Raw genomic sequence first — 23,130 nt, 5'->3', positions numbered from 1 at the left:
TAAGAAATTTGAATTTAAGAAATATTAGCGTGTAGTATTATCTAATCAAAACTTGATTTGTAAGGGTGAATCAGCTAATATATTCATGATTCTACTCCTGTTAACAATTCTGAAATTAGCTGATAATTACTTTAGAATTAGAGGCTCTAATTTGTACATTGGTAATATGTTTCCAATCACCAGCCAATGTAATAACAATAATAAATTATACTTCTCTCTTCTTTGAGATGATGCTGAGTCATAATCAGATCAGCTGAAGTAGGATATTTTCACTAGAGCTGAATGTAAAATTTTCCCTGAATATTAAAATCTTGTAATGTTTCTGAAGATTTGAGGCCTTGTTTAGCACTGTGCTAGACAAGACCTGTCAGTAGTTTTTGGTGGTTTTTATTTCAGTTCAAGTTTATGACGAGAAATTCTTGTCGGCTTTATTTTCTCTGTCAGCAAAATTCCGAAGTACAGTACCAAACAAAAATGCTTTGTAAACCATTTGAAAGCCCAAAACTTGGCCATGTAACTTTACCCACATTCACCCTGAGCATCCTCCTAGTTAACTACCAGAGGCTTCAAACCAAGACTCCATTGCCCCCAGCTACTCCTAAGGTTGTGTTTTCAGTCTACAGAATAAAAGTAAATTAATTACCTCACAAATAATTTTAAACATTTCCTTAATTTGCAGAACGCTTTGCTCAACAAAATTTAGCTAGAACCTTAAAGCATAAAGGAAGGTAGATAATTTTTTTTTTGCTTAAAGTAAGTATAATACAAACGCTGTCACCAGGACTTTCCACCATTACCAAAATAAATTCATACTGCTGCATAGCCATATCAGCTCCACTTACGGCCTTTACCTTATATTTCCTACAAGAAATATTGGTAATAAATACTAAGTGAATACCATGTGCTACCTTATGTCAGATTCTGAGTGCTTTCTGTGAACTGTCTCGTGTAATAGGACATCGTTAAGTACTGCTTCACAGGAGGGGGCAACTGAGAGATAGAAATACTACCTTTGTTGCACGGGTTCACAAAGCCTAGGAGTAGTAGATGTCAGATTTTTTTCTGGCTGCCTGACTCCAAAGCCCATGTACTTACCATTAATCTATCACCTTCTATCTAAGGCAAAAGAAACAGAATAAAACCAAACCAAAACCTTTAATAGGATTTAGGAAAACAGATCTGCTGTGGGGAGACTGACATGCTTGAGGTTAATTTTGCAGAGATTAGTTGCCTGATGCTGTTCTGATAGGCCCACAGGTGAGGGGTTTGTTCTCAATTTTGGCCACACACTACAATTACCTGGGGGTCTATAAAAAGAACTGTTGCCTTCATGTCCTGTGCAAAGGGTGGATGTACTTGACCTCAGTACAACCTTAGCCTCAATGCTGGGTTCTTTTTAAAACTCCTCCAGTGCTTGCTGAGTAGCCAAGGCTGAGAAGCACTGCGGTGAAAGCTTTCTGCTTGTTCACTGATCTGCTCACACTGGGCGGAGGTGAAAGAGGCAGATGAAACAGGCCACCAAAGTGAAATCATCCCAAGTTCTCCTGTAAAGGAATTCTTCAATAATATCTTCATATCATTCCCCAGAGCCAAATAATTCTCTCAGAATGTTCAAATGGGTCTTTAAAATAACAGTCTAGGGGTTCTTGTTCCTTGTACAAGTGGTAAGGACCCCTGACCTGACACCTTGTTTGTTATATGAACAGCAGTAAAATCTCAAAGTTTGACAAAGCACTGTTTTGGATGGTAGAACCCAGGACTGGAGATGGGCAGCTTCTGTAGAAAGGGAACATCTGATGTGTTAATGAGCTGACGTGGTTAAAGAAGCCTGTTCCTGGGTGAAGGATGATTTTTTTTCAGCACCAGTGTGAAATGAACTCTGAAGGGTAAGCTGATTGGGGTAGCTGGACGCATTCTCCATTGTTTTCGGAGTTGACACAAGATGCTACAGTCTCATATTAAAAAAAAAAATAAAGACTATAATAATTGCCAGAATTTCAGACATAATCTTTTTCTAGTATGTACAAAATCTGCCATCTAAAAATACTAGTAAATATGATGAGTTTTGGGCTAATAGAGTCATTGGCTCTCTCCATTACTTCAAGTGATTAAAAACTGACTTTATTAAGCTTAGCAAGAATTTAAAAGAAAAAATATCTTAAGAGCTAATATTGCCTATTGCCCATGTCATACCCATGGAAAAGATTTTGCAGCTGCTGCTGACTTTGCCTGTGGTGCTCGATTAGCCCCAGATAGGTCACAATGAAAAAGATCCTCTTCACTGAGGTCATCCCTGAAAACTAGAGAGAAAGAACCTCTGTGCAGCCGGCTCCTTCACAGTCCTCTTTTTCAGTTTCTTTGTAGAAATGATGCTATTTTCAAATTAATTTGTTTCTTTGTTGATTTTTGTGTCTCCTCCCTTAACCAACTGGCAGGATGGCTGAGCTCTTGCCTACCTTGTTCATGGCTCTGTCCTTCCTGTGCATCTGGCACATAGTAAGACCCCCATGACTCCATTTTAAATGAACCTATAAGTGAACAGGTGCATTTGGTTGCTTCAGATTTCTACGTTATGTTCTTATTGGGAGTCCCATGATGGATTCCAATGCTTAGATGATTTATGCTTGGCCTAGATGCTTAGTGTTCTGAATGCTGTACTAGCAAGTTACTGATAGTCGTGGCTCATTCAAAAATATTATGGGGTTTATTTCTATGATTGGGTTTGTTTTAGAATTTTATGGGTCAATGTTTTCACTAACTAGGGCCTCTATCTCTTCGAAACACTTATTAACTTTGCTGATACTTAGCACTTTGTTTCCCTTATTAGGACTGATAATTTGAAATTAGAAACTGTTGTACAGAGCAGTTACTAGTTATCCTGTGTATAGTTTAGGACCCATACTTTATGGACCAAATAAGTGATAAGATATACAAGTGGCCATGAATTATGTGACTTAAGCCTGCAGGGAGAATATACTCTTGGATCGCAGGTGTTGTAGCTGCAGCACCCAATTGTGTTACACGTGCGCATCTCTACACAATTGGCACCTTTAAACGTGCCCTTCTGAAAACTCTAGGAGATAATACTAGTGTATAAAAGTTTGGGTTTGGGGTACCTTCTTTGGGTCTTCACTCTAGCGGAGACGCCCTGCACCTGTAAGACCCGCGAGCTTCCACCGTTACCCCCCAGGCCCAGCCGCCTCCGGGGAGGGGTGGCGGTAAGGGCTCTGGTGCGAGTGCAGGCCCCGGCTCGTCGGAGGTGAGTCTTGCCCTGCGCTAGAAAGGGCTGCACAGCCAGGGCCTTGTCTTCTGGGGAGACGGAGCAGCGCGGCAGGTGGTTTCTTCCAGGATGCGCCGGGCGCGGGGAGGAAAGGGTGGCGCAGGGCCGGAGGGCAGGTGCAGGCGCCCGCGGGAGATCAAAGCGAGCGGGGCCGCGGAGGAGGCGGGGAAGCTGCTTTGCTGGTGAGCAGGAATACCTTGCTTCGCGTCCAGCAGGGTCGGCCTCTGTGCAGAGGTGGGGCGTAGAGGGCTGTGCAGAAGCACTGAGCAAGACCAGCGCGGAGCCGCGAAGGCGAAGCCGCGCGGGAGGCTCGGTGCTCCCTGTAGGAGGCTTCATGCCAGGCGCCTCTGCCGAGCGCCCAGCGGTCGATAGGAGCAGCGCTCCGAGGCAACCCGGTGTTCGAGGCGCCTGCCCGCTGCTTCCTCCCTCCCATCTTTCCCATGGGGTTATTCAGTGTTCTGGAAGCACTGAATCCCCTGCACAGTGGGGGTTGCCCGGCAGGCTGGAGCCCCGGGCGCGAGCTGAGGACTGGGTTACAACATTCGCCCCGCGAGGCCGGCTGGGCGGGGCCGCGGGCGCACCTGCCAGGCGGGGCGGGGCCGCGGGCGCACCTGCCAGGCAACGCGGCGTTCCAGGCGCCTGCGCACTGTGACGTGTCTTGACTCCCGCCTCACTCTCTGTTTATGTGGAGACGAAGATGGCAGTGGCGACTGCTGTGCTCCTGTGGAGGAGGACGATTTGCCAGTGATTGCAGCAACTGACTGGTTGTGTTCTGGGGGGAAGGCAGCTCCCGGCCGGGCCCTGTGGCCTGGGTCGCGGAGTTAGCCGTCCCACCTCCGTCTGAACCAATTTTTCCTTTCTACCCCCGACCCCCTCCGTGTTCTTTCCCTGCCTCCCCCGCAGAAGCCATGGAGGATGAAGAAAGAAGGAGAAAGGTAGAAGCTGGCAGAGCGAAGGTAGGAGAGCCAGGACCGCCGGGCCAGAGGTGGGAGGCGGTGGCCGGGGAAAGGGTGGGAGGAGGCCTGGGGAACGAGTTTGCGGCCCAGCAGTGCGCTGCCCTCGGAGGGAGGTACTGCAGGGTCTGGGTTTCCTCCCCTCCCTCCTGTCCCTTTTCCTAGGACTTGTAAAGCCCGGTGCTGCTACCTAGCTGACGAGACTTTGGTGGTGATTGAATGGTGTGGCTCTTTTCTCACGACTGCCCCAATAAAACACCTCTCTCTCTCTTTTCTTTAAACCGTATTGATAATTAGGTGGTAATTAATAGCCTTTAAAACTTCAGCCCTTCACTTTTAAAGGGAGTTTTATGGGTGGTGCAGGCATTGTGTTTTCCATGGTGGGGATTTAGAGCTTTCCTTTTATTCAGTGGGGAATTTGTGTGCTGATCAGCAGCTTGTCTTCCTTAGGTGGCACGCTGGCACTCGAGGACGTGTGTGAGATTGGCCTGTGACAGCTGCCTCAGCAGTGGCCTGAGTGTGCCACAAGTGCCAGCTGTGAACTTGGCTTTAGGGGCGTTTTTAAAAGCGTGTCTTTGTACGTTCCTGTTTGGAGGTCTTTGTCATGGCAGTTGGTTTTGTATCCTGTGGATTGGAAGTTCTGAAGACGGAAAGATTCCACAGAACAAAGCTTTAGAATTCCTGCTTTAAATAATTTGTTTTACGTGTGTGTGTGTGTGTGTGTGTGTGTGTGTAGTGAAGTTCTGATTTTATGTGTGTGTGCGTGTGTATATGAATGGAAATTGTAATGCAAACATTACAAAATTGTATTATGCATAGATATCCTTCTTGGGGCATCATGAAAAATTTAACGTAGACAAAATATAAATTGAATAGCATTTTTTTAAAAAAATTACATATTTTAGCAGCTCTTTAGGCTTGCCTGAAAGGCCCCCTTCCTCCCTACAATGAGTTACTTTTTATAGGTGATATTCTTTTTAGAGCTAATGGATAACAATCATACTTGAAACACAATTAACTATTTTTCCTCTCTTCCTTTCTTTCTTCATTCTTCCACATAAACAAAGGAAACCAGGTCAATGATTTCAGTAATCAATGAAAGAAAGGCCTTACTGCAGAGATGCAGTAGTAGATGTTCATCAGAAGTGTGTTAAAGGAATGTGTAGGTTAACCAGCTTCATATTTCTAAAATGTAATTGACTTTTATATAATCTCCCCCTTTTATTGTTAAGACTTAAATGCTTGTATTTAAACAGGTAGATTTTGTTTTTTACTCTAGGATATATAAATGAAGGAACATTTGCATTTTCAGAAGCCCAGAATTGCTTACGGTTGTGCAACCCAAGGGTTAGCAGCCCAAGGTTAAGCAAGGGACTAAGCAAACACTCTGCATCTAAGGAATTGAAAGTAATTTTGTGTACCTTTTCAAAAGCGTGGAAGTTCTGGTTAGATATCTTATTTGTTACCTAAGAATGTTTACTGCCTTCTACCAAATGTATCTTTCTTAAATGTATGTAAAGCAGTTCTACTAAACATAGTTAACTTTGAACAGTCACATTTCATAATAATTAAATTGCTTGCTCTAAGTAGATTTGGCAAAGTTGAATTTTGATTTCTTTATGTATATATTTCTTTATCTTTCAAAAGTCTACCTATGGGGTAAAAATCATTTTAAGTTAATTTTTATTGTAGTTTATTTTCCCCTAGAAATGAACCCAGTTTCCAGTAAGAGATCCTTGAGGCCTTTAAGGCAACATATGTTTGCTGTAACATTAGCTATCTGGTATAAAATACTTTACTGAGGTCATGATTCCTCAGCCATGTAAGTGCAATGGAATATTACACAATCATTAAAAGGATTAAGGCTGAGAGGGACATGGTAAATAGAGTGAAAACAACATTATCAGAAATAGTTTAGATGTTGCAGTGGTATACACCTGTAATCCCAGCTACTCAGGAGGCTGAGGCAAGATCCTGTCTGAGGGAAAAAAAAAGGGGGGGGAGCTTTCATTATAGCTCAAAGGTAGAGCACTACTGCTCTTTATCTCCACTACTGCAAAAAAAACTAAACAAAGTATGTACATTATTTCATTTGTATAAACATGTGATTTTAGAATGGGATTGAAAAACTATTATAAATATAGTTATTCATGGGCTAGGATATAGCTCAATGGTAGAGCACAAGTTCCTAGGTTTAGTCCCCAACACCAAACAAAATTTATAAAGCAGTTCTACTAAACATAGTTAACTTTGAACAGACACATAATCAGCAAACTTAGATCAAGAGGTGGAAATAGAGAAATGGCAACAGTCTCTGCTTTCCAAAGTAGGAGAGACAGATGCTCCTGGGTAATAAGTACAGTGAGAGGTTGGATTTTGGATCTTACCCCCCCCACAACATTTTGTTAAAATACTTAAAATTCTACTGACTCATTTTCTAGAATATTTTATAAGGAAAACTCTCAATATCAATTAAATGCAACCTAGCATAGTGCTTTTCATATAGCAGGTATTCAATAAGTGTTTGCTTCTCTCTAGCTGTGCATGCTGGCAAGATGAGCTGGTCAAAAGAGCTGGCTGCAACATTAAAGTAAGGAAACAGCGAAGAATCATGCAACCCATGGACACCAGTTTCTCAGGTGGAGGGTGGGCCTGCTCTGCCACCTCAAGGGTCCTCTTCCACGCTGGAAGGCAAGAGGGCAAGAGGGCGAGTGCACTTGGAACCCCTCTGTTTATTAGGGAAAAGACATTTGATAGAATGTTCCACCCCAATAAGGCAGGGGATAGTGTTTCAGCAGGGGTTGCCCAATCCTGTTGGGTACTGCTCAAGCCCAGAGCTGAGGCTCTTCCTTGATGAGTGGGGGTAAAGGCCACTTGCTTGGTATAACACATGGTGTGGCGTATGTTGCCAGTCCAATATCCCCTTTACTCAAGGCTTTTGGAGGGGCTTAGCTCATGTACAGGGCAGTCCCTGACATTTGCTTCTTGGATGAATGAGCAGAATGACAGAATAAGTTCTTAATGAGTGTAGTGTTACCAGCTAGGTTGGAATTTAATAAGAGTAATCCAGAATTTTCTTAATCAGAAGTCTCTTATTGCTGGTATCAGAAACCACCTAAAATGATCATTTTCCAAAATTTCTTCAGAGACTTGGTTCTCCAAGTATCTCATTTACTCATAAGACTTAAGTGTTAACATTTGATAACAGTTTTACAACATACAACTTTTTAATCTTTTTCTTGGTAATTGGTCTTCTGTTTCTTTCTCTCTAGATTTCTCTAAATTTCCTTTTTCAAGACCTTATAATAAATGATCATTTTAAAATTCTCATGTATACAGTATAGTATAATTAAAAAAAATTTTTTAGTTGTAAATGGACACAGTACCTTTATTTTATTTATTTATTTTTATGTGGTGCCGAGGATTGAAACCAGAGCTGCACATGTTGCTAAACAAGTGCTCCACCACTGATCCACAACCCCAACCCCTACAATATAGAAGTGTACTTTGTAAAGTATTTTATATTAACCAAAATCTGCAGTAATAGGAGAATGTATTATTTTATGTAGCCATTAAAATAATTCTACAAACACTTTTCAAGTTGGGAAAATACCCATAGATAATGTCAGGTAAAAAAAAAAAAAGGTACGTGTAAGTATTTATATATGAAGACATCTGAAAAATATGCACCAAGATGTCAGTTGTGGTTATCTCTGGGTAGTGGGTTATAGGTATTTTAATTTTTTTATACTTTATTTTACAAATTCTCTACAACATTATTCTTTTATGATCAGGCACAATGTTCAGGTATCATTTTTTTTTCTTTTTTTTTTTTTTTTTGGTGGGGTTCTTTTTTTTTGTCTTTTTTGGAACTGGGGGTCGAACCCAGAGCTTTGTGACTGCAAGGCAGACGCTTTGCCACTGAGGTACATCCCAGCCCCAGGTATCATTTTTAAGAAAAAGATATTACATGCAGTATGATAAACAGGTTAATGTTGTATGACTCTCATACAGAACAAGAATATGAAATGCATAATAATTAGGTCTCCTACATTAGGGTAGTCCTGGAACTCTAATTCTTACTCCAGTACCGCTTGTATTATGTAGTCAGAATTCTATATTATTGGACATTTATGGATTGCCTTTTTGTTTTTGTCATTCTTATCCATTTTCCTTGCTGTCAGTTTTTTGGTTTTTCCTATGAACTTGCTTGTCCAGCTTTGTATTTTCTCATTTGCCTTTCCCCCTAACTTGCTGATTTAGATTTGTTGTAACAAAAGAACGCAGAAACTGAGGTTAATGGAATGATTTGTAAGAATCAAGGGCTAATGGAACTTAGTAGAAAGGACTTTGCAGCAATTCAGTTTTTCTGATGCTAGGTAGTTCTTTGGTTTGCTGTTGGGTCCTCAACTATCTCCTAAGTATTGATGTTGCAAGAAGCCCAATACTTAGAGATGTTAACTACATTATTAAATATTTTCAGAGCTGGGCTTGACCTCATTTACAAGTTCCTGACAGAGATGGCCCCACATAGGCTATCCTCGTAGTGAATCAACCAAACTATTTCAACTCCATTTTAAATGACTTAATTTTTTCCAAGTAAAATTATTTATGATTATATAAATAAAGTAGTTAATTATTAGTGAACAAAATTAAAGGACAGTTGTGTATTTAGAATGAAATTAGTCCTATCAGTCACTTTTGCTATATTTTTAAAAGTACTTCCAATGTATTAGAATTCAGCAAAACCAAAGTATTATACTTCTATAGCATTTTATATAATTGTCATTATTTATTGAATAATTAAAATTTTTACTACATTCAGTAACTTGGAATTATATGAGTTTTTTGTTGTTGTTGTTTAACAAGCATTTTTAGTTTGTAGAATAATGCCAGTGTTGTAATGTTCTGTGTAAGCTCTCTTATTAGGTTATTGATAAGATTTTTCAATTACTGTGCTGCTCTGATAGGCAAGCTAGTTATGGTATAAAATTGTTCCTTGCATTTTCAGATATTCTGCTCCACAGTGAAGAAAGCTATTCTCCCTCTCTGATTTCTTTTTAACTTTCTAGTTTTTTATACTTGTGACAGGTCTTACTTAATTTTCAAAGTTACATTTGATAACAGTTTTACAACGTACAATTTTTTAAGCTTTTTCTGGATATATCAATTTGATGCCTCCATCAGCGACTGGTGTGTTCCTGTGATTTAAAACTAATTCATGGCTTTTGGGCTTTGCTGAAATAAAAGAAAACATGGTGTTGAGAGGAAAGAATAGACATGACAGGCTTCTTGAAATCTATGTTAAAGAAATTTCTCTAAGGCAGGAAAACAGAGCATCAGTGAAATCCAATGAAGAGATAATTTTTTTGAGGACAATTTTTATCCCACTCCTGTTCTCATCTAGTCCCTTGGATGTGTCTTTTATTTTACTTCCTCTTTTCACTTTTCAGTTTTATTGACAGAACACCACAGACATCCTTACTGAATGATAACCCACAGCAACGAGGAAACAAAAAAGATAGAATTCATCCAAAGGATTGGACTATGACAAGAGTGGGACAAAAATTTTTCAAACAAAAGCATTTCTTATTTTTGTTAAATAAAAAGGTTTGTAAAAAGAGCTAAACTATGACTATTAAACATTTAATTTAGGCTGCTGATGATTGAAATGTGAATTAATTTCTTCTAATATGACAAATAGAAAAAAGTTCTGGTAAATTGTGAAACATTAGTGATAAGGGACATTATTTTTATTTCTTAGTAAGATTTTTATAAAATTAAAATTAGGCATTCTATTTAATTGGTTAGCATCCTTTTAATTGGGAGCCTGGCATGGTGATGCATGCCTGTAATCCAGTGATTCAGTAGACTGAGGAAGGAAGATCACAAGTTCTAGGCCAGTCTCATTGATTTAGTGAGACCCTAGCTCACGTAGTGAGACCCTGTCTCAAAATAATAAATAAAAAGGGCCACGTGCAGTGGTGTTTACATGTTTGGCTGTTTTCACTTAGTGTAATGTTTTGAGGTTCAGCCATGGTGTAGCATGTGTCCATGCCTCATTCTCTTTTATGACTGAATAATATTCCAGTGTGTGTATATACAGCAATGTGTTCACACTTTAATCCATTGATCGGCATTTAGATTGTTTTTATGTATTGTCTATTGTGAATAGTGCTGCTTTGAACATTTGTATACAAGCATTTGAATACCTGTTTTTATTTCTCTTGGGCGTATATTTAGGATTAAGAATTCTGGGTCTTATAGTAATTCCATTAAACATTTTGAAGAATCTCCAAATTGCTTACCATAGTGGCTTTACCATTTTACTGTACCATTTCATTTTACATCCCCACTGATAATGCATGATAATTCTAGTTTCTCTGTATCTCAACAAATTTGTTTTCTTTTTTTAAATCATAGCCATTCTAGTGGGCATAAAGGTATTTCTCACTGTGGTTTTAATTCTTGTTTTCTTTTTTTTTATTTTTTGATATTTATTTTTTAGTTATAAGCGGACACAACATCTTTGTTTGTACATGGTGCTGAGAATCGAACCCGGGCCGCATGCATGCCAGGCGAGCGCGCTACCACTTGAGCCACATCCCCAGCCCCAATTCTTGTTTTCTTGATGACTAATGACACTGAGTGTCATTTTTGTATGCTTTTTGGCCATTTGTAGATCTTCAGACTATTCAAGTCCTTTACCTATCTTGTAATTTGGTTGTTAGGAATTTGTTTTACATATTATTATTAATGTGTGTGTGTGTGTGTGTGTGTGTGTGTGTGTGTATATATATATATGTATATACATACATACATACATCAAGGGAGAGAGCATGTATGATCATGTACAAGAGAGGAGCAGACAGAAATACACATTTCCAGTGGGATTATCTTCCATCTCTCTTTCTTTTTTTTTTTAAAGCTTGTTTGGCTCACCAAAATTTAAACTGGTACTTCCTTTGAATAAGCTCTTGGTGAATTGATTACAGCGTGATGGTGAAGTTTGAGTCTTTTGTGGTGCAGTGAGTCATTCCATTCCTTGACCAGCTGGTCAAATGGGCACCTGTTAGCCTTTTTGGCTTGATCATTACCAATACATATCAGTTTTGGGGGAAAAATGACTTAGTCTTCCATAACAAAAAGCCCTGTCATTTTTCTGTGTGAACACGATAGACATGTGTATGTATTCTACCTAGTACAAAGGATTTTTATTGTCATATCGACTCCCCTTTTACTTTTTGTGGTAGTTTTCTCCAAATAGAACTTAGGATATTTAATGCCCATTTTGGTACACATCCTAAAGCTTGGTTAATTTGTTCATGGATTTTACACTGTTCAAAAGTGCTAAATGTTAAGACTATTCATAAATTTAGCATTGTTCCAGGAGTAGTTTTGCCTAGGTTATTTATTTAAATCTATATTCTTTTGTTCTATGTAAAATTCCTTTATCTTACACGAACAGTGTAATTCTTGTTTGCAGTTGCTGTCCTCTTTTGGGTTACTGTTTGCTCTGATTTTTATGTAATCTAAATTTTTTTGTGTAATTCTAAGATTTTTGTGTGTGTGTTGATGTGTTTCCCCTTTTAGAGATCATTTTTTAGAGCCTCAAGTTATTTTGATGATTCAGAACTACTCTATATATTATACAAAGTCCTATTTAAAAATTTGACTTTATAAATTGTATTGATTGATTAGATTTTCTGACTTACAGATTTATGAATAACTAACAAGATCTACAGTTTCTTTCTCTAGCCACTCCCTAGCGCCTCAGCAACCCTGGGATTGAGCCCAGAGGCTCATGCATGCTAGGCCTTCTATTTCTTGATATTGCATATACTATAAAATTCCTTGTTGTTTTCTAAGGATTGTTCATTGTGGGGGTTCAGTAATTAGGTTTTATTTATTCCTCAGAGGTCTCACTTTTATTCAAGTTGGTGTTTCTTTACTAGTTGTTTTTCCCAGGGAAGATAAAAAAGGAACCAATTATAAATGAAATACTAGTTCAAGAATCAAATTTAATGTGTGAAAAGTGTGTGAGGGAGATGTGGGGGGTTGTTGTTGCCATAGGTGTGGTCAATGATCTCAGTTAACTTCCCGCATCATTGATATTTTATTGAGTGCATGTGTATATGTTGATTCCATGAAAGTTGAATAAATTAGTAGATGCTCTAAAGATCAACGTATTAGAAAAGGTATAAAAACTGCATTAACAAATGTGCACTAGGAGGACATTTTTTAAATGAAATAATGGGTTTTAGCTAAAAGTCACAGAAATTCTATATTCTACTAATTGATAAATATTTTTGGTGTGAAATCTTTTATATTTGTCAAACTAATGTTTACTTTTGACTTGCATAAATTCCTTTTTAGTGAACTACATGTCTGAGTATTTCTAATGACTTTCATTTTTCTGCTTCAAACAACCAATACCAATTTCTAAAATAAAGTTTGACAGAAAAAGTTTAATTTGAGATTTATTTTTGTATATGATATTTATTTTTTTGTAAATTAAAAGGATGAAATAATATTTTATATAGGCCTCAAGATTTTAATTTTATGAAAGAAGAATCTACACTTATTTTTTTCCTAGGATATGAACTTAAATTGTTTTAATGTTCTAAGTTTTCTCTGTCTCACACACCATCATATTTTCTATGCACAGTAGTGTCTATTTCGAGACGCATCTTGGTTGAAAAATCCTTTGAACATTATGGGATTATTTTTTTATACTCATAGCCAAATCCCAAACCTAATTTTTTTAAATTCAAAATCTGCCTCATTCTATTCCTATCTCACACCCTAAAAAAATCAGGCCTAACTCACCTTTTATGTGCTTTTTTTTTTTTGACTCTGTTAATTTTCTCAAGTTGATTCTGTACATTGTCACTGTCTTGATCTTAAAATGTCCCTTTCATTTTGTTACTGAGGTATTTTCAGTCTTATTAATCTATTTAATATTTATTTGACCTCCATGCAAGTCGGTGTAGATTCAGAGATAAAAATACCCACAGGCCTGCCCCTAATATTTTCACATTCTAATAGAGTAGAAAGTCAACCACAATACAGTAAGTGAAGTGCAGATAATCATTTATTTACTCATTTGATAAATACATTTGTGCACTTATTGCTTGTTATTTCTTGTGCTAGACTGTAGAATGTGAAAGACATGAAATCTGCTAAATACAAGATTCATTTAGTTAATAGTAGGCAGAAATATAAACAGATATTTATAAATTTAGGAATGTAATATAATTCTGGCTCTATGAAAAACACAAGGAAGGAATATCTGATTCCATTTGGCAGTTAGAGAAGGCTTCTTGCATGGATAAACTCTGAATGAAGCCTTGAAGTTTTGAGAAAAACTTGGTGAAAGAGGAGAGAGGTATGGGTAGAAACTTCAGGAAAATGAGACTGGAAGAGTAAAGCACCGAGGTGTGGAACAGTTTGACTTCTTTGGGGGAAGGTGTACAAGAGCATTGGTATTATTGGAGTATAAAGGTATAAGCAAGATAGGGCAAGAAGTGAAGCTAAAGAAGGTAGGTCTGGGCTCTATCCTGAGGGTCTTGAATTTCATGTTAAGGAGATTTTTATCCTGAAGGTTGTGGGATATGTTGATGGGTTTTAAGACAAGGAGTAATATGGTTACATATGCATTCATTCATTTAAATTCTTGCAATTAAAAAAATATTTTTAACTGATACTTAAAAAGATTGAGTTTCAGATTGATCCATTTTGCAGCTGTATGGAGGATAGACTTGAGGGTAAAACTATTTAGAGGCTGTTGAACTACAATTGAGACAGTGAAATAGGAGTGAAAGTGTAGGGATAATCAAGAAATATAGAGAGGATAAAATCAGAATGTGATTGGTTGGTAAAGGAGAGAACATGGATAAAAGGTTGGTGTTATCACTAAGAGAAAAAGAAGAACAGTTTCAGTTGTTGACTTCAGGCAAGATTGGGAAATCAGTTTGGAATATTTTGTATTAGAAGTTCCTTATGAGACATCTGAGTGGAATTTTTCAAAAATTTTGTTGAGAAAAGTATAACCTATAGTGGCTAACCCAGATTGTCTGGGATCAAGTGTGACTTTGTCAGTTATGGCTATATGTCTTTATGAAGTTATACTTAACCTCTCTGTAACTCAGTAATTCATCTGTAAATGTTGATACTGGGGTTGATGTGAAGATTTAGCCTTTTAGTATAAAATACTTTAGAATTTTGTCAGGCTGTAAAAAGTCTTAAAGAATTATTAGCCATTCTTAAAATCATTGTCATGTTAGAATTTAGAAGATTAATGCTATATAGCAGAAAACTAGAGTAGAGAAATATGCTGGGATCAGATAATGAGGGACTGTATGTATTACTTAAAAGTAGTATGAATTTTAATCTAAATATAGCAGAAAACTTTTTTTAAGTGTGTTATATCTTAACCTCTGAAAGGGTTCTTTCCAAATAATTTATTATTTTTAGGTAGGTATGCTGCCACCAGGTGCTAGGTATGTGTTACTGTTGTACAAATGAAGCAATAAAACTATCATTTTTTTAAAATGAAGTATTGATTTGATTAAGATCGCTGAATATAAACAGTCTAATTCTGGTAGGACTTCCTTGTTTCAAAACAAAAACTAAGATTAGTTAAGATGAGGTAAGAGAGGGTTGTTGTAAAAATGCAGAGATTTCAGAGGAAGGACAGAGAAGTGTAGTAGGGCCTCAGAGAATCTGAAAAGCCATGGGAAATTGATGCCATTCTTGCCACCATTTCTTATCTCATTTCCATATTTTTGTATATTAACTTCCTTTATTTACACATCAGTTTGTGTATGAACAAAAACTATAGGATGAATTTCCAAACCTATGCTATATAGTGGAATGGTTTCCCATTAAATACATTTAAAAAATTTTTTTTAAAGGCAAAAAAAACCAATATATAAACAGTGGAAGCAAATCTCATAAAATAAACCACTATCTGGTGGTTCCCAAATTTTGCTGTACACTCGAAGCTTCTGGTAAGCTTTTAAAAAATTCTTTGTACTGTTTAGAACACACACCATGCCAAAATCAGAAAGTCTCACTATTTTAAAAAGATTTTCAAAGAGCAGAAAAGTTTAAAACACATTGATGGAGCCACTTTGCATGATTTTGCAATACTTGAGTGATTATATAGTATGACTTCTTATAAGCCAGGTACTTTATTTGGTGTGCTTTTGTAAGGATTATTTAATGCCAGAAGGAAAACTGGCTATATTGGATATAGAGAAAAGTGTCTTGGGCTGCAATTTATCTTGTAGGATGATCATGTGTACTGTAATTTAGAGGTCATTTTAGTGGTGTGGCTGTAATTACATGAGTATCAAATTATGCACTAATTTTAGAATCCTTCATACAAGATATCTCTTCTCTATAACCTTTCTGGACAGCTCTGCTACTTCCTTGTTCCCTACTTTCAAGAGAAGAATCTAATTGATTCACTCCTCTTATCAAAAGAGGGTGAAAACAGATGTCATGGATGGTAGAAGTTGTAAGTACTTGCCAGTTCCCTCAGAAGGAAGTTCTACATACTTTAAAAGTACTTCAGTGTTTCACCTACAGAAGAATGCATGGTAAATACATATATATATATAATATTAAAACAAGTGAAAAAAAGACCTCTACATCTGTCACTTAGATTAAAAACATTCATCTACCAATGCATTAAAATCTTTATCTAATTCCACCCCTAGCACCTGAGCTAACTATAGTTCTGAATTTATCATCACCTTGCTTTTTATACCACATATGTGTACATAAACTATACTTAGTTTTCTGTTTTTGAACTTAGTGGTGTCATTATGTGATGTCTTCAGTGATTTTCCTTTTGTTCAATATCATTAGAGCATTTTCACTCCTGCAATAGTATTTCATTATAGAAATTTATCTCAGTGTCCATTCTCATCAGTGAGCATTTAGGTCATTTCCAGTTTTGTTACTGTTACAAATACTTCTATTGTGTTAGGTTTTGTCTGCAAGTGCCAAGGGTTTAGAGTTGGATAGAAATCATGAATCCTGTGTTCCCTTAGTCCTTGAGTACTGGAGAGTATCTTTGAAAATGAGATAGAAAGAGGGAGTGAAATCAAAAGCAACCTGGTGAGGCTGGGGTTGTAGCTCAGTAGTGCAGCACTTGACTAGCAGATATGAGGCACTGGGTTTAGTCCTCAGCACCATATAAAAATAATAAAATGGGAATTGTGTTCATCTACCACTAAAATATAAAAAAAATGAAAAAAGCAAAACTTGTATTTGTTAATATTATCTACATGGTTTCATTATATAAATCATCAAACAGACATCCCTGGGAACTATTGATGAACACTGGATACCCATTGACCATTAACATGGATCACAGAGGTAACAGTTCTTTTATTTTTTTTCTATTTTTTTTTAGTTGTAGATGAACATAATATCTTTATTTATTTCCTGTGGTGCTGAGGATTAAACCCAGTGCCTCACATGTGCAAGGCAAGTGCTCTACCACTGAGCCAACCCCAGCCCAGTTCTTGTATTTTTGAGTTGATATTGCCTGCCAAAACTATATGCTTACCAGAAGGAGTCATTTATAACCTAGACTTAAAAATTAATAAATAATAAAATAGCCTGCATGACAGTGAAATGAAGCAGATTTAGGTGGTATCTGAATAATACTCTTTTGGATGTGATTTCTAGTAGGTATATAGTTTTATTATTCTTTAATAAAATAGTTATTATTGAAGGTGGAATGGTGGTGGAATGGTGGTGGAATGACAGTGGCGGGAGAAGACAGTCTGAGAAATAAGCATACAAAGACTGAGTATACTATCCCAAGCAGCGATTGTAAATGATATTCTTGCTAGACATTTTCTATCAAGCATCTGAAATTAAACTCTCACATTGATTTGGATTGCCCTAGAGCCAGGAGTACTGGATTCAGTTGACTTCAGGCTAAAAAGAAAACACTCTTGGTTTTCATCATAAACATAGGAACCAATGTGATAGTAAAATGAAATGAGACTCCAATATGAAACTGTAGCCACTGCTTTAGCGTTTATCACTTTGTTCCTCACTCTGTCTTGGTATTCTAGTGCTAATATCATTGTATTGATTCATGGAAGAAACTAAAAAGATTGTTTCATGACCTAAATTTTTTGTTGTATATGTTTATATGTGCATATTAGATACAGAGATCTCTCTGTGTATGCACATATACTTACATGCATCTATATGTATAAAATAAGAAGATGTAAATGGAAAACATAGGCACCATAAAAAATAGTTATAGTAACACATGGAGCCATGATAATATTATCAGTGAATATTCCTTAAAAATATGTAGGGGTAGAAGGCAGTAAAGATCTTTCAAAGAAGAAAAAAATTACCTGTAGTCTCATAATCTACAAGTAATTATTTTTAATAATTTGTTTTTAATTTTTAATAGTTTGTTTATATGCCCAAATATATTTAAAAACTCCACTTGATTCATTTTATGCAGTTTTGTGCTCTTATTTTACCCAGCTTTATACTGAGAACATTTTCCCACATTAGAATTTTTTGAAAATATTTTTTGACAGCTGCATAACATTACATTGCATTAAGTAAATATAGCCATGTGTAGCCATGGACCTGAATGTATCATCTTAGGGTTTTTTTTTGTTGTTGTTGTTGTTTGTTTGTTTGTTTTTGGTTAAAGAAACTATGTAGGAGTTCTGAAGTTCTGAGAAATAATGCCTATTATTAATGCCTAGAGGTGCCTCTTTCACAAAAAATCAGTTTTTTAAAAATTCAGCAATTATTCAGAGCTAATATGCAGTCAGTGTTCTAGACTTGGAGTGTATAATGATTGATTTTTATTAAAAATCCCCTCCTTTATGGAATTTTCTAGTAATTTATTCTGAATGATACTTAATAACATGAGAATAAAATAATGTTTTGGTAATTTTATGTACTTAGATGTGATTCGTTCTGAACACTGAATCATTCCACTTTTTCTGTATCCTATACCATTTTTCAGTTGGGATTATTTAGTAATAGCTATATACTTTTTGTTGGCTTGTATTTTCAAGCAACAGTTTACAATTTTTCAAAGTAAAATGCTGGTTTCCTTAGAATTGCAGGTAAAGAAAGGAGAAAGGAAAGGAAATAATTGAAAAATTTTCTCAAAAAACCCCAAGACCTGGAGGAAATTTTAAATGATCCTTCTATTGTATCTCTTCATTATACAGTTGAAGAAACTGAATTCTCCTAATGTTAAGTGGCTTGTCCACTGTCACATAGCTAGTACTATATGACAGCTCAGCACTATATTATATGTAGTCCATATTGTTTTGAAATTCAAGAAATATTTGGGTTGTCTGTATACCCAGTCCATGAATTACACAAAATTAAGATGATTCCTGAAGCTACAGAATCTGTTTTCTTTTTAAACATGAAGGTGATCGAATTGAATGAGATTATAGGCTATAAATAGGTTTGGTTGCTCAATGATTTAAAGTCTTATGGTCTTTTCCATTCTTGATTTCCTTAGTTTTATTTAGCACTATTTTTTTCTTACAGTTTTTTTTTTTTTTGAACGGGGGGTGTGTCTTGGTGATTCTGAGACTGACCCCAAACTCCTACATTCAGGAGGTCCTTCTGCCTCATCCTCTCAAATAGCTGGGACTACAGGCATTCTAGTAGGCCTGGTTTGTACCTTTCTGTTATTTTGGAAAATATGATTCAGAGCATCCTAAAATGTTGCTTTTATCTTTGCTCTCATTTCCCCTTCTTCAGCTGGTTTTTAGGTTAGTCGTTATAATCTTTTTGTTTCCATGGTTAGGCCACCAAAGTTTGTCTGTGATAGTTTATATAGCTTCTTGTTTATCATCCATAAAGAAATATTAAAAAGGCTTAATGACAGCCCTGCAAAGAACAAATAGTCACCTAATTAGAATTATTTGGGATTTCTTCCATTTTCTACAGGAAAAACATAAAAATCACTTTTTATAGTTATTTTTAAATACTATAGAGATTACCAGATTGCATATTTTGGGACATTCTCTTTGAGGTATGTGCATTTTCACTTTTTTTTTCCTGTCATCAAAAAACACTTGTCAGTTTGGCAGTTTCTTTTGTTCATGCTTTAAAATTAATGTTCTAGGATTGTGAAATACAATGAAAAAGGACCTAAGAATACATAGAAAGCAAATTAGTATAATGAAAGGTTGGATTTGGAGTCAGATACTCTAGTTCTGTTTTGTTTTGCCACTGATTATAATATTGATCAGGTAACATTGATTTTTTTAAATATTTTTTTTCTACATAATACATTTATTTTGTTTATTTACTTTTATGTGGTGCTGAGGGCCTCGCATGTGCTAGGTGAGCACTCTACCACTGAACCACAACCCCAGCCCCTAACAAATTGATTTTTATATATCAGCTTCTACATTTTTGTCTCAGTAAGATATTTTCTGACCTCTCCCTACAGTCAAATTGAATTTCCATTGTATGCTGTCTTTAATGCATATACTTTCTCTTCAAAGCACTTTTTATAACTTGGATGTACATATTTCTTTATTTGTTTAATATTATCTTTCTTACTGGATTACAATTCATGAAAGTTCATATGTGTTATTTATCACTACATGCCCTGTCATAGCTCATGATAGGCAGTCAATAAGTATTTGTTAAATAACTGAACTATATACTTACAACCTGACATAAATCCAATTTTTATGCTTTTCAGGCATAAAACTACAACACATCTCTTTCAGAAGTCCTTTTTAAAGAAAATCAGGACAATACAGTTTCCTATAACACAATACACCTCTTCTCTCTCTTCTCGCTGTCCATATATGTGTATATGAACGATTTCCAGGCTTAAGAAATTGTGCTCTAACCCTTATTTCTCACTCCATTTAATAATAGAGTTTGGCATTATACTCTGAAGTTCTACTTTTGGGGCCATGTGTTTCATTTATGTCTAGCACAGTGCCTGGCATGTAGTAAATAGTCAATGTACACACAAAAACCTAAACAGACTTCAATTAGTCATTTATTTTTGAAGGAACATTATAAAAACTTGGCATGTTTATATATATAACATTTTGAAAATGTATTGTTTTATTGAGAATGATCATTTATAAAATTATAAATATTGAGTTTAAGGAACTCAATATATTTATATTCAGTTGTTTATTCATGTTCTGGTCAAGATAAGACATTTACTTGTGATCTGGTCTACTTTTGAAAGACAAATATGTGAACATAATATCTTTCCAGTAAATCTTGCAACTATTTCTGTGACTACATATGTTAACACTTTTATAATTGGCTTCCAAATGACAAACACAGATGGCTGTAGTCTGAATTATCAGCATGTTTTAGAATAAATGTTTTCTCAGTAATTTAAATTGCATCATTTCAGTATCAGATGGTTATCTAATTGATTCAGATTTTTTTGCTTATCTGCTAGCTTGCCATTTTTCAAATTTAAAATAAAACTAAATAGTTATAAATAATTGAATACATGATACAATCTTATTCCTCTCACATTTTTATAAAACAGTAGTCTTACCAGAAAGCTATTATGGATATTATTTTTTATGAGAAACTTTTTGTTCTGTTTTGGTTTTCTTGGTGGAAGAGGGAGGTTATAGTAAGAAGGATTCTTTTTATGTTCTTATTCATTTATTAGCCATTTTTGTAGTTGGTCTATTTAATAGTTACAGTAATTCCAATCATATATTTCCTCTTTTTAAGGAACAAAGAAACTCACTTAGTCTCATTCTTTTATCTTTCACCTCTTAAGAGTGATTCAAGTAATTTGAAAATTGTTTATTTTAATTTTGAAACCATGGAACATTTTAATAAAGTAGAATTAGGTATGCCTTTTATATGATCTTGCTTAGTGTGGTGACTTTTCAATAAAAGATAAATTATCCTTTTAAAAAATTCAACATAGGGGCTGGGGATGTGGCTCAAGTGGTAGCGCGCTTGCCTGGCATGTATGCGGCCCGGGTTCAATCCTCAACACCACATACAAACAAAGATGTTGTGTCTGCTGATAACTAAAAAATAAATATTAAAATTCTCTATCTCTCTCTCTCTTTCTCTCTCTCTCTCTCTCTCTCTCTCTCTCTCTCTCTCTCTCTCTCTTTGCCGCAGTCCGGCTGCAGCAAACTAGCTGGGGGATGACGAACAACTTGTGTATGTTGATACAGCAGGAATGGGAGCCATTTATTGTAGGACAGGAGCAGTATTTATACATTCCACACAGCTTATCTAATTAACATAAACTAGATACAGCAGTTAACCAATCAGGAATCTCCACATTTAATGGCTCACAAACCACTCCCTCTGGCAAAATGCCAGGCGCCCATCCAGACTTGTTTACAGACTCTAACATCTTTTTAAAAAAATAGACAAAAAATTCAACATATATTTATTTAATATTGCTCTAGGCTTTTCATGTATAGAAGTACGGAGGAAAAAAATCCTTGCCCTCATGGGGTTTACCTTCTGGTCAATTTTTCTGAAAAAATAATATGACTCATATAACGAGTAGTATAGGCCTAGAACAGTATCTTTAATTATGTTTGTAGAAGTGATTCATTCTAAATACTATAATGGAACTATTTCTACTTTTTATTCCATATCTGTGTGCTTCTTTTTGCATTTAGTAACAGATATTAGTATTTTGGAGGGTTTTTTTTGTGTGTTATTTTGTCGTTGTTGTTGTTGTTTTTTAAATCAAAGTTTCCATTCTTTATTTATCTATCTTTTATTTTGTGCTGATGGTTGAACCTGGGCCCTCTGTGCTTGCTAGGCAAGCACTCTACCACTGAGCCACATCCCCAGATCTAAGTCATTCTTTCTATAATGCAAAGTTAATAATTTTTTCCTTCGTTATATATTTGATATTTGAATAAATATTAGATATAAATTATTGATATGATCTAACACTTGGAATTTTAAGCAAAATCTTCATCTTTGCCTTGATAAATTTTGCTGACTAAATATATTCTGATGCAGAAACGTGATATTTCAAGAAGTTTCTGAAATTGAGTATAAATATTATAAATTTTATTATTAGTATTTATTTTTTGGCATTTCATTCTCTCTAAGGGATGTTTTTAAATAATGCTCCTGGATTTCTGATTCTATTTATAGATAAAGTATTTGCCAATATTCTAGTTAGTTTATTTTTAAGAATGATCTGCTATGCTCCAAGTAGTTCAAGTACATTTCAGCAGCTTAATGTGAAAATAGAGGCAACTGGTCTTGCCACCTGTTCCTCAACACACTGGGTAGTTACTAAATAACTGGGAAAAATGTTAAATGTCATATATTTTTATACTCTGTAAGTATAATCATGAGCTATTTCTGACTTATGAATTAAATATCTTTATTAAGGGAATAGAACTTGTTTATATGCTTTTCTTCATCTACAGCAGATAATTTAAGTATAAAATGTTATTTATAAATAATGTATTTGCCACATATTTTGATAGTAACATTAGCAAGATTGCTTTAATACTTTAGATAATAAGAAATTTATTTGCTGTCTTTGTAATTGATCTGGTTAAGAGTTATGGTAATTCTAGGCATATATTTCCTCTTTTTAAGGCAGAAAGGAACTTACATGAAGTCTTTTTTCTCCTCTTAAGAGTGTTCAGGAGCTCAAATTAAATTTAAGTCTTTGTCAGTAGTTGCTTTATATAAAAATCAGAATACTTACTGTATTTAAAAAAATACAGTAATAGCTCAGCAATATATCCTTTGCCTAGCACATACAAGGCTGTGGGTTTGATCCTCAGTACTACATAAAAATAAATAAAATAAAGGTATTGTGTCCATCAAAAAAAATTCTTAAGAATAAATAAATAAAATGTAAGTGAGCAA

General features: G+C 35.7%; 1 protein-coding gene across 1 annotated transcript in view; it reads left to right on the top strand.

Annotated features, from left to right (window-relative positions):
* The first annotated feature begins 4,188 nt into the window (after positions 1–4,188).
* The window catches only part of LOC143641037 (A-kinase anchor protein 9-like), a 60,245-nt gene continuing 41,303 nt past the window's right edge, over positions 4,189–23,130 (top strand). The window contains exons 1-2 of the mRNA XM_077108478.1: positions 4,189–4,349; positions 6,772–6,940. Of these exons, the coding sequence (XP_076964593.1) occupies positions 4,189–4,349; positions 6,772–6,940 (330 nt within the window). The remainder of the gene's footprint in view (positions 4,350–6,771; positions 6,941–23,130) is intronic.

The sequence above is a fragment of the Callospermophilus lateralis genome, unplaced genomic scaffold (assembly GCF_048772815.1).
Source record: "Callospermophilus lateralis isolate mCalLat2 unplaced genomic scaffold, mCalLat2.hap1 Scaffold_83, whole genome shotgun sequence".
NCBI lineage: Eukaryota > Metazoa > Chordata > Mammalia > Rodentia > Sciuridae > Callospermophilus > Callospermophilus lateralis.
This window is presented reverse-complemented; position numbering and strand designations above follow the sequence as displayed.